The 24,753-nt window shown below is 39.2% G+C and overlaps 1 protein-coding gene across 3 annotated transcripts in view; it reads left to right on the plus strand.

Moving 5' to 3' along the window:
* MSRB3 (methionine sulfoxide reductase B3) overlaps window positions 1-24,753 on the plus strand; it is a 174,599-nt gene that overhangs the window by 139,725 nt on the left and 10,121 nt on the right. For all 3 annotated transcript variants that reach the window (XM_043562958.1, XM_043562959.1, XM_043562960.1), the window contains one exon: window positions 23,416-23,513. In XM_043562958.1, coding sequence (XP_043418893.1) covers window positions 23,416-23,513 — 98 coding nt within the window. The remainder of the gene's footprint in view (window positions 1-23,415; window positions 23,514-24,753) is intronic.

Consider the following 24,753-nt stretch of genomic DNA (forward strand, 5'->3'; position numbering starts at 1 on the left):
TCAGCAGGAGGAGCAAGGACTATTAACTCATTAATGGTTTAGGAGCACTGGGGGAGGAGCAGGGGGAGGTCCCTTCTAACTGTGTGACTGGTTTGTTTGGTCTTCTGCATCTAGAAGCCCCTACATTCGGCACTTGCTGACTCTGGGGACACCTTCCAGGTTAAACTGTGCTCCCACTTCAGAGTGGGCCCTTGGGGCACTCTGACACAAAGACCCCAAAGGCCTTCAATTATACATTTAATGTGGTCCACTGTTTTTTATGTTTGGGGAGAGTGATTCCCTCTTATTCATTCTCTCTCCAGCCCTGTTTGTCAGTGAGGACAATTATCCTCCTCCAAATCATTCTCCAAGTCCCACCTACCCTTACCAGAGATGTTGGATGTCCAATTTCAGTAGTTCCCCTCATGGCCATCTTTTCTTCAGGCGTCATGTGCAGAAGGAGACTTGAAGGTCTGCTTCCACCCCTCACACTGTGGCCCACACACCTGGGTACTGTCACAGGGCTGCTTGGGGGTTTCTGAATTTCATCACCCTTTTGCTCCACTGATAACACTTCTCAAAGGTTGTTGTTTGATATTGATAATTTTCCTACTTTTCAGGACTGAAAAAAATATTCTTGGCTTTTTCAAAAACTTACTTCATTTGGTTTCTGCTAAGGGAAATCTTCAAGTCTGCATCTATGCTGCTTCCTTTCCCAGAGTGTGCTTCTTGGCTTTTGCTTTTGCTTCTCTCTGATATTCTCTCAGATCCACATACTGTAGCCCCACGATAAATGACCCACTCCACTTGTATTGCCCTGGTGCCCAGCCAGAGACAGCATCACAGGCTTTCTGGGTTACCGTATCTGCTGGGAGAAACTTGATCATTTCCCCAGATTCTTAAAAAGGATGGGCATATCCTTTTGAAAGTCTTCAGTAATGGAGAATCTTTGCCTTTGAGGTGCTCACTTTTCTAAGTATGCTCAAATTATATTTGCAGCCGTTTTATGTAGAATCTTCCTTGGTTTAAAGGCTACTTATTTACAGCCTGTGTGGGTTCTACTCACTCTTTCTCCCTTCCCTTCTCTTCCCTTCCCTCCCCTCCCCTCCCCTCCCCTGCCCTCCCCTTTCCTTCCTTCCTTCCTTCCTTCCTTCCCTCCTTCTTTTCTTTTCTTTTCTTTCTTTCTTTCTGAAAATGGATTTTTATTGTCTACTTTGTACCTACACCTGTGAGTTGGATCTACCCATTCATGTCAACATCTGACTTCAAGCTCTTGGCTCTATCCCTATACTTCAGTCCTGCTTCTTTGGAATTGGCATTCCTACTGTGATCTTTTTATCCGCTCCTCTGAGTCTGTTCTAGTATATCCTTTAGAGCACCCAGTATGCAGAGAGTTTAATATCTAGTTGGGAAGATAAGCTTAACATAATAAAATAACAAACAGTAATTTAAAGTATCATTGAGTAAGCTTTAGGTTGTATAACAGAGTTGGTAGGTGTCATTGACAATCAGAAGTAGTGGGGAAAAGTTATGAAAAGCTTTGGGGAACATATGGGACTTTTACAAGGTATTATTATTAAAATGTTCATTTATCCTTTTGAGAAGGAGAGAGAGTGAGCAGGGGAGGGGCAGAGAAAGGGAGAGAAAGGATACCAAGCAGGCCCCATTGTAAGCATAGAGCCTGACTTGGGCTGGATCCCACGACTGTGAGATCATGACCTGAACTAAAATCGAGAGTCAGGCATTTAACAGACTGAGCCACCCAGGTGCCCCTGCAAGATATTATTAATGAATGGTTGAGATTTGGAGATGGCAAAATTCCAGTCAAATGAAAGCACATGAAAAAAAGAACGGGTAGTGAACTTGAGTATATTGATGCAACCATGAAGGTACTCTTCTGCATACTCCCATCTTCTTTCCATAAAGGAGATAGCAAATACGGGGCTACGGAAGGTTTTTTCCCCCTAAGTTTTTTTTTTCCTGTCTGTAGGCTTCTATGATATAAATTCCTTACATTTGTGTGGTGATTAAATATTTTTAAAGCACTCTTATATATCATTTGGCCCCTATAACAACCTTGTGAAGTAACAGATGAGGTAGTCAGATTCTAATTATCTTGCTAGAAGTTTTATATAGATAACAAATGGTAGAACTGGGGGGGGGGGTGATTTGGGCTGGAAGAGCCTGATGTCTGGGAGGCAAGTTAGATGTTATCAGATAAAAATAGTGAGGCCCCCAATTTTGATGGTAGCTGAGGAATGGACAAGGGATAGAAATTAGAGGTAGTAGTAATCACAGTAGTTTATGAATAAGTGGATATGGGAGTATAACAGATGAGTCTTGAATATTGGTAACTAAACAATGCTGATGCCATTATCAGCAAAATATATGCAAGGCCAGTCTGATTCTTACTTTGAATCCACTCTTTTTTTTTTTTTGTAAGATGAGATAAAGAACTCTTTCTGACTTTTTGCACTTTCCTGTTTATTTTTTTAAATTTTTTTTTCAATATATGAAATTTATTGTCCAATTGGTTTCCATACAACACCCAGTGCTCATCCCAAAAGGTGCCCTCCTCAAGACCCGTTGCACTTTCCTGTTTAAAATTTTGTTGTTTCTCTATCTTTTGGCCAAGACCAAGTCTACATTTAAAAATGTTTTTATGTATTTCAAGACTATTTTGAGTTTACTCTTTACCTTTCTTATTGCCAGACTACATAATTTTAATTACTGGTTTATTTAACCATTTGTATAGGCTATTTCTTTTAATAACCCTTTTATTGTATTTGTGATTGTCTTCTGAATCTTTTCCAATTTTTCACATATCTCGCTGGGTGTTAAATTCAGATTTGGTAATAATCATCATAGTTATAGCTTGAACAGTATTGATTTTGAATAAAGAACGGCACATCAGGTTTCTTAAAATTTGTACACCTGCTTATTCACACTATTATAGTGTTACACTACACTGATGACCCAGGCTCAGCGTATCATGTTTCCTGTTAAGCACTTTGAAACATTTTGGTAACATTTTGTGAAAGTTTCTAGCACAGTGTTGATGGACTTCTAGGCAACCTTCCTCCTTCTCTGGAAGGTAGAGGTCTTGACCTTCCTTTCTGATAAGAAAGGAATTCATCAAGTTCACAGTAAAAGATAAGGCAAGGGGTAGTAACCCCCGGTTTGTGAACTCCTGAAGTTTTAGTATATGTATTTGGATTAATATTTTTCTGGAAAGGGTCCAGATATTTCATCCATTTTTCAATAGTCTCCAGTAATCTCAGGAAGTAGATGTTTTAAATTTCAAATTATAGAAGAAGAAACTGAGGTTCAGTGAGGTTGTATTACTTGTCAGAGATTTCACAGACAGCAAATTTCAGAGCTGGGATTTGAACCTAGTTGTGTGTGTGTGTGTGTGTGTGTGTGTGTGTGTGTGTAAATTAAACTTTAAATTCCATGTTTTCCACTTAATACATTCTACTTAGAAAAGGTGGGTGGTAAAAAATGATTCTATTCTAGGAAAAGTCATGATAAGAAAACCAGGGAGGATTGAAAAGTTTCAAAATAGTGTCAGTGAACTTTTTAGGCATAGGCTTTGGATCAGGAGTTCTTAACTTAGGGTCGTTGGATTGAATTTGGAGGGTCCATGAAGTTGGATGAGGAAAAAAATCCAAATTTGTTTTAACTAACCACAATTTCTTTCAATTATGAATATAGAAAACAACCTGCAGTAGTATTTGTGACTTTATCACCAATAGAAATCATAGATATTTTCATATCATATTATAGTTGTCACAGATATCTCAAAATAACATTTATACTCATAACTACTTCTAAATTATAGCAATTTTAGAGCCACTATTAGAGCTTTTTATTAAAAAAGTGCATTCATTACTGTGTCACAGATTTGTGGGTTTTTATTTTTTTCAGCATTTGATTACATTGCTGGTTGGGTTTTTTTTTTTTTTTCCTTTTTTAAAAATGTTTTTTATTTAGTTTCGAGAGAGAGAAAGACAGAGTGTGAGTGGGCGAGGGACAGAAAGAGAGGAAGGTACAGAATCCGAAGTAGGCTCCAGGCTCTGAGCTGTCAGCACAGAGCCTCATAAGGGGCTGAACTCATGAACTGTGAGATCATGACCTGAGCCGAAGTTGGATGCTCAACCAACTGAGCCACCCGGGTGCCCCTGTGTTTTTTCTTTGTAATGCCATGTATTTCCTCTCATTCATTTAAAAACATTATCCTGTGGAGTCCATAGGCTTCACTAGATTTCCAAAAAGTCCATGGAACAAAAAAGTGTAAGCACCCTGCTTTGGGCATTACATCATCATTTCAGCATTTCCAAAGAATTTTTCTTAGTGTATTCAGCATGGGACATGCAGGTCAAGATTTCATTCATATAATAATACTTATTGAAAAGAAAATTTACAAAAATCATTAATCATCTGGTAGAACATGGACTTTTTGGCTTCCAGGAAATGTTTGTAGCTTCTTCTCTATTTTATTTCTTGTCATCACTAGTTGTATTCTGTCATAAACTGTCCTTACCTGACAGCTCTCTGGGGCTGCCATGGGGACAGTTTGGTGTAGTGTCTAAGAGTAAAAGCTTGGAGATAATCTTGGTTCACATGCTCACTTCACCACTTAATAGCGCATAGGAAAGTGACCTTGTCAAGATGCATGACAATCTCTAAACCTCAGTCTCTCTACCTGTAAAATGGGAATAAATAGGGTTGCTGTGAGGTATATATAAGACAAAAAATGTAAACCAGTTAGCATAGCATCTGACAAATAATAACGATCACATTCATTGAAGATGGTCCTGCATATGACTCACTACTCTATACTCTCCATTCTAGTCTCTCTGCATCTCATGAGCTGAATAGTGATGGGCATCTTGGCAGGGACAACTTGGGTAAAGCTTTTGGCCTTATGGACTGAGGGACCAGAAAGCAATGTCATAAAGCATGACGGTGAGATCTTGAATGTGGCAGATCATTGCAAGTGTTTGAGATTCGTGGACTCTAGGAATAAAGATGAACATAGCCACTCATAAATGTAACTGGCTTTCTTGCTCCCAAGAGGCTAAGAAGAAGCTAAATATCTGAGCTGACTCTCTGTCCCTTACAGGACACTAGGAAACAGGGAGACTTTCTCTTATTCATACCCTCATCAAGATCTGGCAGCTCACCCGTGTCAGTGTTTCCAAAGTCTTCAGGACTACCAGCTTTTGGATTACATTAATAATGAGTCCTGAGCCCAAGTGAGCCAACAAAGAAAAATAATATATCTAAGGGAATTCAGCCCTCAGGATCACTCAAAACAAATAGTCACATATCTGATGAAAGAGAACTTGTAGCTAAACCAAAACAAAGAAACCAACTGTGATGACACTGGTTGCCTAATCTACGCATGTATAGTCATCCTTTTTTATTCAGGGCAGAGTAACTCCCTTCTCAGGTGAATAGTACTTGACCTAAGCTAATCATAAAATTCCACTCCCCTTGTCAGTGATTGGTTTCAGCTTGGACAGATGCCCCATTCTTGGTCGGTTGCATCTCAAAGAACATCTAATTGGAGGTTTCTGGTAAAAGTTCTCCTCACTAATAAAAAAAGACACACTAGTTGAAATGCTTCCATTTTCACTGGATGTTGTCCTGTCTGCCTTTGGTGTCTGGAATTGCTGCAGCCATTGTGTGACCATGAGGACACATGTGTGACCATCACTGACATTGTTAAAGAGGGCAGAAAGGAAAACACATTGTGTCACCTACGTGACCAACAGGGAACCACATAAATATTATGTGGTCCTTGTTTTGTAAGTTAATAGTGTTCTTAATTTTAGAGCCACATTCTATGTAGGATTAACTAGAAAGCAGAGGTACCTAAAGCCTAGCCTGGTGATGCTACCCCTGCATTTCAAGGATAAAGAGGAAATTGTATAGGCTTCCAAATTCACAATAGAAGTATCAGGTTAGTGTTAGATTTCTCATTTGCAACCCTGGAAGCTGGAAGATGGCAGGATATATCGTATGTATAGATGGGGAAAGGAGGAGAATAAAAGTTTTCTACAGGCTTTATTTCACATGGGTGGGAGAAAGGGGGAGCAAGAGAAGGAGGATATAGGGTCTTGATTTGGAAAACAATGGGTCTTTGTGGAGGAAACTGTGTCTTGATGTAGTGTATTGTAGATAATTCAGTGTTTGTGAGCACAGAAGAAGGAAAAATGGCATAATGGGGTGGGGGGGGGATGGAATGAATGTGAATTTGATCCAAACAGCAGAAACAAGGGGAAAAATACAGCAAAAAATGAATCATAAATACAAAGCAAGATGAGGGGAAGATAGGTATGTCAGTTGTTAAATATCAGCGGATTGAATTCCCCCAATAAAAGACAGAAGTGGTCAGAGACTGAGTTAAAATCTAGCATTTGCCACTTACAAAAACAAAGTATAAAGGAAGCTTGAAAATACAGGCATTGTCAAAAAGACGTCAGACCAAAGTAAACAAAAAGAAAAGGAGAAATGGCCGTATTACCATCAGACAAAGTAGACTTTAAGCTAAAAACACAAAAGGATAAAATGGCAAATTTGTGATCATAAAAGGGCATTATTCATGAAGAGTATAGAGCAATCATAAACTTGTAGGTGTAAAGTAACATAACAACTAAACATATGAATCAAAATCTTTAAAGAAAACTTAATTTTAAAATACAGAGTTATCGGGGCGCCTGGGTGGCTCAGTCGGTTGGGCGGCCGACTTCGGCTCAGGTCATGATCTCGCGGTCCGTGAGTTCGAGCCCCGCGTCCGGCTCTGTGCTGACGGCTCAGAGCCTGGAGCCTATTTTGGATTCTGTGTCTCCCTCTCTCTGATCCTCCCCTGTTCATGCTCTGTCTCTCCCTGTCTCAAAAATAAATAAAAACGTTAAAAAAAAATTAAAAAAAATACAGAGTTATCATGGATAACTTCACTATGTCTCTTTCAGATTGAGACATATGAGTAGTCAAAGCTAAGGAGGTTGAATAAGCAAATAATATAATCAATAAACTTGATTTAGTAGATATATAAAGTATCTTTCAAATTAAAAAAAATCCCTCAAATAAAAAACATAATCCTATATTTTCATGGAACATTAAAAAATAGATCATTTACTTGGTCACAAAGAAAATAGTAATAAGTATTATTAAATTTAATAAATTTTAGAAAGCAGAGGCCATATTTTTATAATAATCCAATGAAATTAGCAGTAAATATCTAACTCTGTGGGAGACACTGAACATTATATTTAGAGGAAAATTTATAGCCTTGCATACCTTTGTTATTAAAGGGAAAAAAAAGATGAAAAATAAAGGAACTTTATAAAAGAAACAATAAAAACTCTAGGAAGATGGAATAAAGATAAAAGCTGAAGTTAATGAAATAGAAAACATTAAACAATTGTGGAAAGAAAAAGCGAATTAAAGATGATTTTTTTAAAGATCAAAAAAGAACCCCGATTAACTTACAATGAACCCATTTAAGGAAAACAAAACAAAGCGAAAACAAACAGAAATGTTTATGAAAAAGAAAACCAGTAAGTAGATACTTGCTTTTCCTAATATAAGAACATGTTGTGAAGCCATAATAATAAAATTATATTTGTATAGCAATAGATAAATAGATTAGTGGAGTAAACTAGAGAATATGTAAATAAATATCAGTTAAACATAGTATTTCAATTCAGTCAAGGATGGACAGTTTAAATATTGTTGATGATCCCGTTGCTCTTGCATTTGGAAGGAGATAAAATTGAAATATTATTTCATATACAGAAAGAAATTGCAGATGAATTGAGATCTAAATGCAAAACAAAACAAAAATCCTGCACAAAATATAAGATACCATGTGTATAGTCCAGAGGCAGGGAGCTCTTAATTACTGAGCTAGGAGACCAGAAAGCACAAAAGAAAGGGATAGACATACTTGACTAAAAAAAATCATAAAGTCAGTACAGAAACAACAGATATAAAAGGGTAGCTGTAATGCAGAGGCCACTAATTAACATCTGCAATATACAAAGAACGGTTACCAATTCAATTGCAAAGAAAAATAACAACAATAAATAACCCAGTAGGAAAAAGGGCAAAGAATATGAAGATGTAAGTCTCAGAAAAGCAAATAGCCAACAAGCATTAAAACTTGGCTACCTTGGGGCATCTGGGTGGCTCAGTCGGTTGAGCATCCGACTCTTGATTTGGGCTCAGGTCATGATCCCAGAGTCATGGGAGGGAGCCCTGTATCGTGCTTTGAGGTGAGCATTGAGCCTACTAGGGATTCTCTCTCTCTCTCTCTCTCTCTCTCTCTCTCTCTCTGTCTCTTTCTCTCTCTCTCGCTCTGTCCCTCTCTCCCTCCGACCCTCCCCCCCCAATAAAAGTTAGCTATCTTACAGATAGTCACTGAAATATAAATTTTGCTTAAATGAGCCACTGGCAATAATTTCCTGGAAGTTTTCAAAGCTGCAACACCTGCAGGGCCTGGGTGGTCCAGTTGGTTGAGCGCCCAACTCTTGATCTTGGCTTAGGTCATGATCTCATGGTTTGTGGGTTGAAGCCCCATGTGGAACTCTGCTGCTGACAGCATGGAGCCTACTTGGGATTCTCTCTCTCCATCCCTCTGCCCCTCCTCTGCTCCCTCTCCCTCTGTCTCTCTCTCTCAAAAATAAATAAATAAACTTTAAATAAAAAGCTGCAACACCTATTTTTGATGGAGGGTATGGAGAAAAAGGTATTTAACTATATTTGTTTTGGAAAGCCATCTAGAAACATTTACTAAACATAAAAATGCATTTATCTTTTGACATAGCAATCCTATTCCTAAGAATCTATGCCATAGGAAGAAAAACTCTACCAGAGATAGGAGCATATATGCAAGGTTGTATGTTTCACAGAGGAAAATAATTGGACACAAGGTCATTCCTGTCATTTGGGGGATGGTTGCACAGTGGAATATTATGCAGCTACTAGAACATTTACATTTATGTGTGTGTGGATACCTATGATTTTGTGAGGCTAATAGAACATGGAAAAAAATGTGGTAGAACCCTTATTAAGTTGTTACCATAAGCTTTCCTGAAGGATGCGGAAAGGAGCAAAGAAAATATGGAGAAACAGTTGCACTTAAAGTACATATGATATATTCCCATTTATGCATTTATGTATGGTTAATAAAATGTGTGTGTGACATTTTTCAAAAGCAATGGGAGCTAAGCAGCGAGGCATTGAAAGACTAATGGCATTAAGATATCTTGTAAGCCAGACACTCAGGGCAATACCTGGAACTGAACATAAAGTTCAGAGCAAGTGAGAGGTAAAAATCGGGGCGCCTGGGTGGCGCAGTCGGTTAAGCGTCCGACTTCAGCCAGGTCACGATCTCGCGGTCCGTGAGTTCGAGCCCCGCGTTGGGCTCTGGGCTGACGGCTCGGAGCCTGGAGCCTGTTTCCGATTCTGTGTCTCCCTCTCTCTCTGCCCCTCCCCTGTTCATGCTCTGTCTCTCTCTGTCCCAAAAATAAATAAACGTTGAAAAAAAAATTTTTTTTTAAATTATTTGTATGGGAGACACATTACAAACAAACATGCACAGAAAGAAAAACTGTTAAAGAGCAAACAGCTATTACGTTGGCTCTTGATTTACACCTTAAGTCAAAGTACATGCTTTTTAAAAGTCTTTTGTATAGCGCTAGATTTTGGCAAAATTCCCCTTAAGGGATTTTTCTGAAGGGAGTTTTCTAATATGGGGAATATAATTTAATTTTCATCTCGCTTTTAAGACCATGATTTTAATAATACATGATTGAGACTTTAAAAAAATTTTGTTATACTGAAAGGAGGCCAAGTATCTCAATAAAAGGAGACTATTTGCTGCTGCAACAGTGCCAGGGTGCTTTCTGTTTATGGATGCTGACCATGCCTTCCGCAATCTTATGCTATTCAAACTAGAAAAGACCAAAGAAATTGCATAGGTGTCCATGACGTATTATCAAGAGATAGTAACCCATTGAGTGCTATACTCTGGTCTGTAGTGATGAAAGAACAATAAATGCTTGAGAGGTGATCTTTGTCACAAATGTCTGCAATACAGACGTTGATGTAGCGTGATACCATTTTCATAGCTTCTGTTAATATTTTCTTCAGCCTCAATTTGGTTCACTTTTTCAGCTAACATTTATTTAGTGCCTACTCAGTACTAAGTAGCTAAATCTTGTACCTGCACCTCGCTTCATTTACCAGTAGTCGAGGGGTGCCTGGGTGGCTCAGTGGGTTGAGCATCGGACTTGGTTCAGGTCACGACCTCACGGTTCGTGGGTTCGAACCCCACGTCCTGTTCTGTGCTGACAGCTCAGAGCCTGGAGCCTGCTTCAGATTCTGTGTCTCCCTCTCTCTCTCTCTCTGCCCCTCCCCAGCTCATGCTCGCTCGCTCTCTGTCTCTCTCAAAAATAAGTAAATGTTAAAATTTTTTTTTTAAACAACAAGTGGTTTAGAGGAGCAAGACTTGAGTATTATTGCACAACTGACAGAATAATATGTCAACCTATAGGCCATGGAACATACTATGGATGTGCTTAGACCTTTATGGAATTTTTCTCATTTGTTTTTTGTTATGGTTGTCCAGGGCCAAATTAAAATATCTATGCAGTACGATACCACTTTAACCAATTTCATCCATCTGAAGTTCAACTTTCTTCACGTGATCACATCTAATTTTTAATGCATTAAGCTTGCCTGTGGTCAGAAGCAAAGCCATTGAGACTTTCAAATTACAAAGACCACTTGTACCCATGGGTCTTGCTTGGTACAGGACCTTGGCTACATAGAATAGTTTAGTTTCACCTCTCTGAGGGGCTCAAAGAGCTGTTGCTATAAGGGGTATTAAGTGGGTTAGAATGTAGGTAGGAATTTTCGGTAGAGAGAAAACTGTCAGCCAGGTGCCAAAATCATCATTAAATATTAGTAAGTGACCTAGAGATTCTATAAGTAATTCTGTAACAAAGACTTTTGTGACTGTGTCTTTTAAGACAAAACCAAGGATTAGTTTTAAATCCCAGATTTCCAGAGTAACTAGGCATCCTTCTGGGAGCTTCAAATGCATCAGGAACAAAAGAATTCTCTGCCCCCTTGAAGCTTTCATTCTGGTTGGGAGAATACAGACAATAAACAACAACAGGAAATGTAAACAGTAAGTTATAGTGTATTAGAATGTGATTAAATGTATGAAAAAGAAGAGCAGAATAATGAGGATTGAGTGTCGGCAAGTTTTCCCTAAAGGACTTTAAAAAGAACATGTAGTTATCAGAGTATGCCTTGGTTTGATGTAGTTTGCTTCGTGCCTTTTTGATGTAATTTATTTAAAAATTTTAACATGCTAGAGAATATACAGTGTTTAATTTCTTAAACTTGGCCATGTGTCTGCTACAAGGGCAAAACATCTTTTGTTGTATAAACAATTATTTTGTTCTAAAATATATGTGTTTAAAAGCTTTCCTTAGTAATCTGTTCTGTTTCAAAATATTTTTTTCAGGATGGGTTGTCAGAAATTTAAATTGTAGTAGGTGAACTAAGTTTTGATGCATCATAAAAAGGTGACGTAGACCAGTGAAGGATCATACATTTATGAAAACAAGGAAGTATTTTATTCAGATTGTAGTACTTAGAAGTATATCATAGAATAACAATCTAAAGTCTATTCCAAAATTTAGAGAGGTTTCAGTTAGAGAAAAATATCAGGAGGAAAATTAGATAAGTAAAAGAATTTCAAGGCAAGTCTCTCAGAAGAGTTAATCTAACATTTTTTTTATCAGGCACATGTATGTAAGAAAGAAATTATTTGAAAATCTTGATAGGTACTCAACTAAAGAATGTAAGTAATAGTTTTACAGTCCCAAATGATGCTATGTAGTGAATAGACCTAATTCAGGACTGCAGTTGAATGGAACATTATTTCACTTTTAGTCTGGGTTGCATGTCGCTGAGAATAGAATCTGTTATTTCTTTGAATTTCCCCGTCCTATATCCCTCCTGGCATTCTTAAGGTCAGTGAAGCACAGTAAATAATCTTCACTCAGCGAGCAACCCAAATCACCATCTTCCTGTTCGATGTAGCCAATAAATTCTGAGCAAACTCAACTCTCTGTGAAGCTTCCTAATGGATGCCTCACTGGACTGAAGAGCTTTTGGAAGCAAAATAAAATAATCATCTAAAGTTGAATGTTTTTAGATCAAGGTTACTAGGTCAACACTAAATTTAAAACCAGTTTGAGAGACATTTTTTAATGGCACTTAGAAATTATAGCCAAAGGCCAGGTCGTTACATGTGATGTTGCTCAGATCCTTTGATGCTAAAAGTCTACAACTGCCTTATGTGTAAGATACACTTTTTAAAACATTAACTATGATTTAAAGTAGCAAGAGACAGTTGTTCAGGCCAGGGAAAATAAAGTCCCCTTCCTCAGCTTTTTGGTTGAAATGGTTTGAGTTCAGTAATTTTATTGAACCTGAAAAAAAATTATTAATAGCTGCCTCCTCAAAGGGAAACAGAGAAGCTTGCCCCTGTCAATTCCTGCTTAGGAGTTTCTGAGACATTTTGAGATTGCAAGAAAACTGCAGATGAAATCCGTACCAATTAGAGATCTTGTGTGTTTGGAACTATTTCAAAATGCTGTGCGGGGCTCAAAGGAATTAGTCAAGCCTGCTGCAGTACAGCTACATTATTAATCTCCAGAGAGAATAGATACCAGATGTTCACACTGCCCAAAGGACACCTCAGTGTTCTTGACAGTCTTTGGTCATCTTGTCCTTCAAGAGATTCAAATGCCCAACATGATTATGATTGATAAGACTATGTGGTTTCTACAGAAGAAGTTACTGATAATCAGTTTGAAGAAAGACAGTATTTTTGGTAGGAAAATAAACAAGATGTTAAATTTGATATTTGTAAAAAATTGCCTAAAGCCAAGTAGTAGAAATTCTTTGCCTTTTTAAAAAAATTTCTTTGATTGGCCTAGAGATAGGTGTATCTATAAACTAAGTGATGATCTTTTAATAAAGTCCAGTTTTGTTGTTAAGTAATGAAATATGATACATTCTTTATTAATTCATTGAGCAAACATTTTTATGAGTGAAGTGTTGAAGATATAGTAGCAAACAAATAAGTAAACAAAAAACAGCAATCATGGTCTCACGGAGCTTGGGGAAAGAAGCAGGCATTAATCAAAGGTTACCCATATTTATTTAAATAAGTAATTACAAACCGTGATACATGCTTTGAAAATATTGGGTGCTGTGAACATGTTTGGCAGGAGAACTTGACCTAGCGTTAAAGTTCTGGATTCCTGTGTTTAATCATATTTGTTGAGTACCTACTGTGTGCCCAAAGGCAAAACAGATTATCATAGCCATTTAAAAACTACACTCATCACTCCCAGTTTGGTAGATTGAAAGATACTAGGAACAGCAGCAACAAACCACTTAAAAATAAACTAAAGATAAAAAAGATCCCGGAGGTGGAATTTTATTTTAGTCTTTCTTCATATATGGCTTCTGTTCAATATCCTAAAGAGCATTTGAGTCATGCTTAAGATTTTTAGCGTATTACTCATTTTATTGTGAAAATCCCATTAGAAAATAGTGTGAAATTTTAAACACCTTAGAAAACACAGAAAGGTGGGAATCGAGCCCCAGTATCCAAGTATGTTAACGTGTATATCATTATGCTCTCCTGCTAGTCGTTCACCTCCCATACCTTCCTTCCCTGCCAGGCTCTGTAAAGAGCAGCTTTGTTTAGGTGCCCCACTTCACATAAGATTTTCAGCCCAACAGAGTTGGGCTTCTGTCAGTGCGTTGAACTGGCTCTGCCTAAAGTCCACCAGACTTCCTAATTGTTGAATTCAGCAGTCTCCTCCCTGATCTTATTCGACTTGTCCTTTCAGTAGATTATGTCATTGGCGACTGTCCTCCAACTTGAAACAGTTTTCCCTTATCTGACTCTGTCCTGGTTCCCTTGTCCTCCTCCTGTTTCTTGAAATGCTCTCTTTCATTTTCCTTCACTGACTCTTATTCCTCAGTTCACCTTTCACATACCTGTCTCGCTCTCCCTTATTGCCTCCTGCATATCCTCATCCATAACCTTACTGTCTTCTGTGCTCTGATGACTTTCACATCTGTATCTTTAGCCAGGGTCTCACTTCTGAGCCCACATCTCCCTAAGCCTCCTAGATAGTTCCACACTAAACTGATTTTCTTGTTTTCCCTGGAACATGTATGACTAGCATGATCCAGCTAGTCATACAAGCAGGAAACCTAGTAGTAATTCGACCCTACTCTTCTCCTTCACTCCCCAGCAGGTACCACCCAAATCAGTGAATTGTGGTCTCTTAATCTCTCCATAATTTCTCACCTGCTCTCCAGTCCCATCGCAAATGCTTTCATTTAAGAGCTTCATCGCTTCTGTTCCCCCACAGTCTTGCATTTGATGTACCTGTTTTCGCCTTCTTACCCCCACCCTCAGTCTGCTTCCAGAACCATCTTCCTAAAGTATTAGTCTGCTTATGTTACTAGACTGTTTCAGGTGACCCAGGCATCATGCCATTTAACATGTTCCTGACATTCAAAATGCCACTGCCACTTAGAACTACATAACAGGGTTACTTGACAAGATGAAAAAGCAAGGCAATCAATAACCAAAATAAAATGAATGCTTGAAAATGCATTTGAGCATTTTGTATCCTCGTGAATTTTTAAAAAAAAATTTTTTTTCAACGTTTATTTATTTTTGGGACAGAGAGAGACAGAGCATGAACGGGGGAGGGGCAGAGAGAGGGAGACACAGAATCGGAAACAGGCTCCAGGCTCTGAGCCATCAGCCCAGAGCCTGACGCGGGGCTCGAACTCACGGACCGCGAGATCGTGACCTGGCTGAAGTCGGACGCTTAACCGACTGCGCCACCCAGGCGCCCCTCTTCATGAATTTTTAGAATCTGTAGATCTATGCTATTTTTTGTATTCTAAACTTCCTGTTTTTCAAGAGAAGTGTTTTAAGTATTATTTTTATTTGAGGTACTGCTTAATAAAGCTGAATGAAGCATGGGGGAATGTTTGCCAAAACCGCCGGTTTTCTTTTTGTCCTAATTGCTGCTGAACCATTTTCTTGACTAGAATAGTTTGCCTCTTGAGACTCACTGCTTGTTTGCAGTGATAAAATCATGTCATCAGCACATAGGGGGATACTTGTCTTTATATTTGCAGTGGCAAGAGGGCGGAAATAGAATACATCCTCACACCATAAGGAACGACCAAGTGTAGAGTTGAATAGTGTTCTATAAAGTTTTTTCCACCGAACCAGCTCCAGGACGAGACGGTCCTGGCCTGCTGCAGTTCTAACTCAGAGGGCATTGCAGACGTCATCCTCTCATGCAAGGAGTCCAGAATCACTTTGTAGCCAGCGTCAAGTCTGAGCCAGTTAAAGCTGCTAAACCTTACATTGATTTTGGGTTTTATCAGTAAGGCAAAAAATAATATAATGGTGGTTAGTAGAAAAATTATGATGCCTGAAATCTGTTGCTTCTCCCCATAAAATATTAGATCAAGAGACCAAAATCTGCAGTTTATTAAAAAGAAATCTCGGCTTCTTGTTCAAGATGATAGACTGAGCATACATGTTCGTTACCCTCTCTCCCAGGAGAACCCTATAGAGTGAGCCTAAGGAAAAGACGAAGAAAGAGGAGGAGGAGGCATAAAAGAAGAAGAACCCCACTGCAAAGAGAATCGGAGTAGGGGTGGGGTGTTGAGCAGACAAAAATTTTAACCAATTTTTTCCAAGAAAAAAATGGCTGGCAATGCATTATTGGGCATGACTGATTAAAGAAAGCAGCAGCCCAAAATACGTACAGGACTTACGGCCCAGGTGCCCAGCAGAATTACGGAGAGGCTCAGAGTCAAGAACAAATTGTCAAGAGCAAAATGGGGGGCTGACGACAAGTTGTTTACCTGAAAGTCTAAAGAACAGCTAGACCAGTTTTACAGCTTTCTCACTTTCATAGTTGGAATGGCAGATCATCAGTTACCCACAGGGGGGAAAACAAACAAACAAACCTGGAAGACCGCTCTCTAAAGATATTAAACAGCCTGTCTGGGAGAGTTGGGACTGCTCGTGAGGTGTTGCGCTCCAGAGTGAGCCATTCCCCAGATAGGTATTCAGGGAACTCTGGGACATACCCTTGTCCCTCAGCAAGAGACAACAGTGTCCCCAGAGCTCCCCATCAGCTTTTCTGTTCAGGGCTAAGAGCTAGTCAGGAAACAAACCTGTACTGTACCTGATAGCAGAAGAAGAGTATGTCCACTGCATGGGACAACTGACCCAGACCTCCATTCTTAAATAGAAACGGTCGAACGAAGAAAACCAACAGCAAGAAAGGCAAAAACCAAGAAAAAGAGAACAAATGCCCCCAGAGGAAGCAGAGATATTTTAGAGAATAATAGAAACACCAAAATTACAACAATTCTCTGATTCATATTCACAGAGGTATTTGAAATCTTTCACTTATAAAATAAGAAGATGATGTTGTTTAAAAAAAAAAAAGACCAGAAAACCAAAACTAGAGACCAGGAATAATGTGAAAAAAATATGTGGCCAAAAGATACCTATGATGCAGTGCCATTCATGTGGCTTTTTAAAAATTTAAAACATTGTATATTGTTTATGAATATAGACATATGTAGAAAATGAATCAAAGGAAGTGTGGGAATGGTACGTAAACAATTAACTCTGGGGCACCAGCAAGTGTAAGGGTAGAGGAGAAGGCTGGAGGCAGATCTGGCTGTAACTGTAACATTTTAGTTTGTTAGAAAAAGAGAAAAAGCTGAAGCAAATACAGAAAAAATATTGTCTGTTAAATTTGGGTAGTTAATAATCTGTTAAACATGGATGCCTATATATCCTAAATATTTTTGCATATGGTTGCATGGTTGGAATATTTCTAATTAAAATTTGAAAGTTAAAATATTGAATTATAGAGCAAATTTGTACAATTGTGTAGGAAAGTCATGGTCCAAACGAAAAAGAAAAGAAAACGTGACATGCCTTTTAGTAGTGATGCAGTATAAAAGAAGGGAAATCTGTCTGACTTTAGGCAGCCTGGGGTTATGCCAGTTGGATCGTTGGAGAAGGGGATCTAATCCCAGCACTCTTTAGTTGTGCAGTAAGCACCACGTATATAGCCATAATAATACTAACACTGTTTACTAGTTTTCAACTCTCAGAACCAATCTATAGAAAAGCATAGAAGACTTCATTATGGCTGAGCATTGGAATGGGGAGGAAAAGGTAGGAGGGTCAGGGGGCTAAGGCCATCTTAGAGAGTGAAGAGTCAAACGATACTAAGCTGTAGGATAGTCACGCGTTCATTTGTTCATCTGTCAGATAGTTTTGGAACACCTTTTATGTCACAGGCGCCGTTTTAGGTGATTGGCAATACGTGGGTGGACAAAACTGACAAATTCTCTGCTCTTATTGAACTTACATTCTAGTTCAAGAGGAAGACATTAAGCAAAGTTTTAAAAGAATTAAAAATAATACACCTATCAAAAATTGCAAGGGGGAAGGGAGGGGAGATTGGTGGAAGTATGAATACTCTATCTTCATCATTGACAGGAGGGAATCAATTTTTAATGTCAAAATAGCCCTGTCCAATGGTGGGAATTTCTATATCTGTGGAAATGAGGTTGGAAATGTTCTACGTCTGTACCTGTGTTGTCCAGTGTAGTAGCCATGTTAACGACATGTCACTGTTGAACACTTGAAATATGGCTAGCATGACTGGAGAACTGAAATTTTATTTAATCTTAATTGATTTAAATTTAAGTTGCAACATGTGGCTGGTAGCTTCTGTATTGGACAGCACGGATTGAAAATGAAGGCATTAAGGTAGCAGCATAAGCTTATTTTTTAGAATTAAACCTAACACCTGTTAAACATGGTTGTTCGCAGGGGTGGGGCGAATTGAAAGGGAATATTTCACTACGAGTCACCTTGCACTATTTGATATTCTACTACATACATATATTTGGTCGACTACTACTTAAACTTTTCGGTCTTTGAGGGGGAATAGAGAACCAATATTTAAAGATGAGATAGAAGTTAACGTTTGACGTGTCAAATGAAGTGAATAGCTGGGCAAGAATCAGAACTCTAAACTTCAAACGATTCTCGATAGCAGGGCGTCTGCGTAGAGAGTTGTATCATTTGGCTTGAGGTAGCTAATTAGGGAAGTCGTGGTCAGTGAGGTTAACAGATTCTGGCTTCAGAGATACTAAAAGCTACAAATTCTGAAATATGGTCCTAGAATTATAGAGCTGTGGGAATCGGTACATACAGAAAAATACAGATCTGTAAGTGTCCGCTGTGTCTCACCAAAACCATGCTCAAATATTTATCATTTTTTTTAAAGAGGCATTTTTAAAAAAATTTTTTTAACGTTTATTTATTTTTAAGACAGAGAGAGACAGAGCATGAACGGGGGAGGGGCAGAGAGAGAGGGAGACACAGAATCCGAAACAGGCTCCAGGCTCTGAGCTGTCAGCACAGAGCCCGACGCGGGGCTCAAACTCACGGACCGCGAGATCATGACCTGAGCCGAAGTCGGCCGCTTAACCGACTGAGCCACCCAGGCGCCCCTCAAATACTTATCATTATTAAAACATCATCTAAGCCCAGCTGAGATTTATTGTGTCCAAGCTGATTTTGCACTTGAAGATAATAAAATATTTGGAATTACATTTCAGTGTAATGAATTCTTGGTCATGGGTAGTTTCTGTTGTGTTCTGTTGCTGGGTCATGCAGCTAACTTACTGAGGTTTCTCATTTTTATTTGAGGATTGGGGGAAGATACGGGGAACACGGCAGCTGTATAGCAATCCTTGTTAAATTAAGAGTAGAGGTAGGAGGACCCCATTTTCTAGACGTGGTACAGATGGGGTTGGCTTCAACTCGTTCATAGTGTGTTGCTGGTTTTGACAACTCGTTTCAAAGATTTTTGAAAGGGAGGAGGAAAAGGTTGGCATGGAGCGATGAGAAAGCTTTTCTCAGGAGGCAGTTAGAACAAAACGCTTACAGCTCGTCAGTAGAACACCACTGTGGAAAGCTATGTCACTATTCAGGGATGGGTTCAAGTAGACTCTGAGCAGCTTCGGTGAGCCACATTCTGAGTCCGAAGGAAAACTTCTTTTTACTGCAGTCTTAAAAAAAAAAAATCCATACTAATGTAGATGGTAGCAAGCCCCAAGGATCTTCCATTAAACTGAATCCCTTGCTCTTCTATTTGAGATGTAAATGAACATATCCTGGATTTGCTTCCTATTATGCCAGTACTGTGAAGTTATGTCTGCAGATTAATGTGGCCTGCTGGCTGGGTCACACTGAAGCAGGACTGCCTACAGACCGCCTTGGCTGATTTAGTTGTGGTACTTGTATCTGTATGCTGTCTGGAGGCGAGAAGTCTTTGAGGGGAGAATCTATTTATTGAATAGAGGACGTTCCTGGTGATAACAGGCTAATATCTAAAAAGTACAGTGTATACTTTTAGAAATAAAATGACAATACACCCGAATCCAACCTCATCAAATAGAAACAAAGGGATGTGTTGGGGGTGGGGCGAACCAACTGTTTATACAGGTTTTCAAATGACTGTTCTTGTAAAAAGTGCATGGAATGCATCCAAAACAAATAATGTTTTGTTAGATGAGAAGACCAAAAGGGAAATCCTAGAGAAAGGAGAATGGATGATCTTTCTTTAATGTCAAAACTGACATAAACACACCCCCCTCCCCCTTTTGCTCAAGATAATTTTCTCAACAAGACCCAGATTGCTTCAGTCTTGCCTATCACCCTTTGAAGCACTTTCCTTATTATTAGGAGTGGGGGCAGGGTTTCCTTTGAGGATTTTTGCAGCAGTGAAGAGTTCCTCCTTTAAATACTTTCACATGATGAGGGAATTCCGCTTTCAAAGTGCTGTCATCTCTGTGGCTTCTCTGCCGTGAGACAATTTATTCTTGGGTAAAGGTCCTTCTTAGTTTGATTGTCAATAAGGACTTACTTTTCTGATGGATTCTCCTTGTGTAGAGCTCCGCTTTTTCTGGGAGACCTAGCGAAAGAATTCAGTGTTCTCCTGTGTTGACCTTAATGAACTTGGCCATGATTCTCTTTTGAAATGTGTTCCGCCACACTGGGTTATTTATAGTCTTCAACATAGTTGCCCTTGTCAGTCTCCACTAATGAAGATTTGAATGACGTATCAAACGTTCCATCTTGAAAACTGCATTTCTTCTCCAGCGCAAAGAGACACTGAATTTTGGGGAGTTTTGAAAAAAAATTTTTTGGTTTGGTTTTTTTAATGTCTCTTCTGATGTTTAAACAATGCCATGAGAAATAATTAGTACACTATTCAGGTGTCAACAATTTTCCCAGAAACACTGAAATCTTTTGAGAGCCTCTACTCTGTGTCACTATACCTCATCCTTGTCTAATCTTGAATACGGTTTTCTGGAAAATTCTATAAATATTTAATTCATGGAGACAAAATGTATAGCTGTGTGGTTTAATAGCTCATTCATTCAAAAGCAGTTCCTTTCCCTCTCCGAAATTTTAATAGGCAATGATTCACAGTTGTTAGGAAAGAATTAGAATTAAGAAACCCCAAATAGGATCGACAGCTTTCTCAATATTATTACATAAAGTGAGCTTCTAAGTATTTGCAGTTGTTTTAGATAAATGAATAAAAAGTTACCCATGTCCCAAACTAGGTTACACATTTATGTCATTATTCTTGGACTTACTCTTGGAACAGTTTGGTTGTTAGTGACAGAATCGGTGTTGTGTAGGGTGCATTCATTATCCACTTCAACCTAGAAGCTCCTGAGTGGCACAACGTAACTACCATCCAGTCTTAAAACCTGCAGCCTCCTTCCTGTTGGAGTATTGAAGTGAATGATGTCTTGGCCTTTTGTGGATGAAGAAAGTGGAACATGAGAAGAGAACCCTGGACCAGAGTCAGAATACACAGATTCTAGCTTTGGCCCCTGCCACTATCGGCAAGTCCCGTGTCCTTCTGCTCCCTCTCCCGCCTCTCCCCACAAAAACTTCTGTTTAAGCCAGTGACCTAGATGATCTTCATGGATTTACCATCCTAAATAAATAATAAGCTCCCTCTACCTGTAAAGAGAGGCTTAATTATGATGTTTGAGCCAAGTTGTGTACTCCACTGAAAAAACAGCATTCTTATTTCTTAATCTAGCCTGTAAAAAAGGAACGTGACTATATTTTCTCTCTCCTGTGGGACTCTGTAATGTACCATAAATATTCACCCCATTTTCTTATTTGTACAGACTCTGCCTTCTAAGTGTTCACCACCTAGTCAGAGAGGAAAGCATGAAAACAAATACGTCAAAAATCCAGTATGATCAGTAGAAGAAGATAAGTGTATATAAGATGAAGAGGCGGGGCACCTGGATAGCTCAGTCAGTTAAGCGTCCAACTTCGGCTCAGGTCATGATCTCACAGTTTGTGAGTTCGAACCCCACATCGGACTCTCTGCTGTCAGCACAGAGCCCTCTTCAGATCCTCTGTCTCCTCCTCTCTCTGCCCCTGCCCCACTGGTGTGCTCTCTCTCTCTCTCTCTCTCTCTCTCTGTGTCTCAAAATTGAATAAACATTTTAAAAACTGAAGAGGTAACTTGGGAGGGGGAAGTGTATATATTTTATGTACATTTCTCCAGGCCTACTTTGAATCCTAGAAATAGGAAAATGCATGTGTGTTGGGGGTAGCTTTATGGTAAATTCGCGACAACAACATTGCTAACTCTTTATCTGTTTCCCACTGAATCAAGTATGTCCCTCCACGATATTAGTTGCCATAAAACTGCGGTCGAATGAGTGGTATGTAGCCTGGGAGGTTAAAAAACGTAGAATGTTCCCTTCTTTCTTTTCACAGCTAAGTTATTTCCCAATGTCTTCAAACACCGCCTTTAAACCTCTCGTTGCTAGCTATTGGCACCTCTGCCATTGAACAAGAAGAAGACTTAAAAGGTGTCCAGTAGTCATTATAAACCAAAACCCATAGCCTGGAGTGAGTTGAGATTCTCTTTAGAATTTAGAGAACAGGAAGAAAAAGTTGTCCTGACTGATGTGTCTTGGCATAATGGCTTTCTGAGGCGTGCAGAGTAAAGGTTTTTCTGGTGAGTTGCAGCAATCTTGAACTCAGATCACGGAATTGGAAAGTGTTGGTGCTGTTAAACCCAGCACCAACCGTGAAAGCTGTACTGTTGCATGGTGGGGGATGGGGAGCTTGGGGGGAGCTTCTTATAAAAACTTGGCCTGAGCTAATTTGTTTTGTTTGAAACTGGAAATCATATTGTTGAAGTCTGCATTCTGTTTTCGTTCAGTTGGTGTATTAACACAAAGCACCGTGTTTTTAAAGCGCCTCCTCCTTTCTGCAGGAATAAATTTGGCTTCTGAAAGAGAAAAAAAAAATGTGCCAGCAGTTCAGCAACATCGCACCTCTTCCATCACTTTGGGCTTCAGCTCAGTAACTCCAGACAAATTTTCTGGAAATATGTAAAAACAGGCCTATAGGTACTGAACGTAAAAATCCTGACTGTACACTCATAAACATTTGTACAATCTGAAGGCCCTTATCACTGAGTTTCTTAAAGCAGTGTGCATATTTTAAAAATCATGAGAATAAATGAAAATTGGAACGAGATGCTATTTGAGAGAAGATGCACCCTAGAGATGCCGGAAGAACACTGCTCTCTGACTTTTTTCTAGGAAGTGAGCAAGCCTCTTGCCCATAAAATAGGTAGAAGCTGTGATTTCCAGATACCCCTGTCCCAAGAAATTAGATAAAGATGGAAACTGTGGAATACCATTTTGTAAATATTTTAACCATACAAACTAACTACTAAAAAAGCATGCTTCCTAAAAAGGCATGGAATAGTCCAAAAGTTAACAGCCAGAACAATTGGATTGTGTTTTGGAAAATGTCACGCCGTAAGACCCATCATGAGTGCCCAGTGACTCTGAAGAAGAGAGACAAGACAAAGTGGCAAGAGACAGCTTTATAAATTCAGGAATGCTCTGAAAAACTACTGGATGGGCTAAGAATGCGTCTTGAAACATAAAATCCCAATGCAACTGTAATCTGAATGTGAGGAAAAGGTTATTCTTAAAAAATAGTTCCACTCTTATGAAATACGTTATCCTTCAGCTTTTGACTTTTTTTTTTTTTCAGGTTGAAAAAGTTCAGCATGATTCATATACTAAAGGTTGTCTTTTTTTGCACAGTAATTCTTTAAAACTGTATTCTAACCCAAGGCTGTGTATCTCTCCTCTCTGTTTTGCTCTCGTGCTGCTCTGCCCCAGGTTGGCCTTCCTTCCATGATGTGATCAGTTCTGACGCAATCACGTTCACGGATGACTTTTCCTACGGGATGCACAGGGTGGAAACAAGCTGCTCTCAGGTCAGTTAACCCCACCTGAAAAGCCAGTATGCTGTCCACTCTGCACTGAAAACACTTTCAGGACCCCTGGTTGTGCTAAATGTAGCAACTGAGGCCAAGTGACCGATCACAACACCGACAGAGGAGCGCAATGAAGTCTCTACAATGTCTTAATGATATCTCGGTCTTCAGGTGTTTAGCAAGTCCAGTTAAATGCCAGTCATTGGCTTCAACCCTATTTAAAAAAAACCCCAAAACACTGTTAGGGAAAATCGTCTTCAGTTGACTCAGTGCAGTGGGAAATGGGCTATTATGAAGATTTCACTATGTGGCTTTATATAATCTGATGTTAGGTAATAGCCCTCTCCCTGCAGTTCTGTGCACCCGTTCAGTTGTAATACCTCTAACGGTAATGATCCAAACGTGGTCAGTAAAGACCCCAGAAACAGCTTTCCCTGTGTGGGTGAGAGGTGGGAGGTTGGGGAATGGCAGTGGGAAGAGGAAGTTCCGTGGTAGGCTGTAAGAAGCCAGAGCGAGGATACGTGATAAGGTCATGCCTTCTCTACTTCTCTTAGTAGATAGACCTCTCTTCATTTCCCAAGGGTGTTCTAATTAGTTCCTATCACTCTTCTCTATGCAGATTAAGACTGGCTCTAAGGGAGAAAACGAGCATGTGTTGAGGAGGCAAAAATAGTTAATCTCTCACAATCAAGGGACTTGAACTCATAGAGTATTTTGTATTTAAACCCAGAGACATAGCCAGGACCGTCTGTACACAGAATAGAAGAAACTGACCATTCTTCTCTAGAGTAGAAAGTACTGTTCTAGTCTGCTTTAAATAAGTGAAATGTAAAGTCTGAGTACTGTGGCACTGAAATTCATTGGTACTACCTAGTATTTTGTTGGGGGATGTCTGTTGTGCATATCAGAGGTAAAGGGGGCACCATCAGGCAGCTGAAATAGCAAAGCGATTGCCACGTGGGCCTCCCTCGACATTCTTCTACCTGCCCTTTAACCCCCTTCATCAAGCACAAGGGTTTTAGGGAGTAGGTGGCATATTTACTACCGAGCAGGGAGGGAGACTGGTTAGAACCTAACCCTCTGATGAATTTGTACTTTCTTTTTTTTAAAAAAATAAAGCTGGCAAGTTTACTGTCTTCTATGAAGACCACTCTCTCCCTTGAAAAGCAGACTTCATATTTTATCTAAGTCATATTTTCAGCTCACTCTTATTTCTAAGATATAAGTCTCTGAGGGAGAT

Source organism: Prionailurus bengalensis, chromosome B4, assembly GCF_016509475.1.
Source record: "Prionailurus bengalensis isolate Pbe53 chromosome B4, Fcat_Pben_1.1_paternal_pri, whole genome shotgun sequence".
NCBI classification, from domain to species: Eukaryota; Metazoa; Chordata; class Mammalia; order Carnivora; family Felidae; genus Prionailurus; species Prionailurus bengalensis.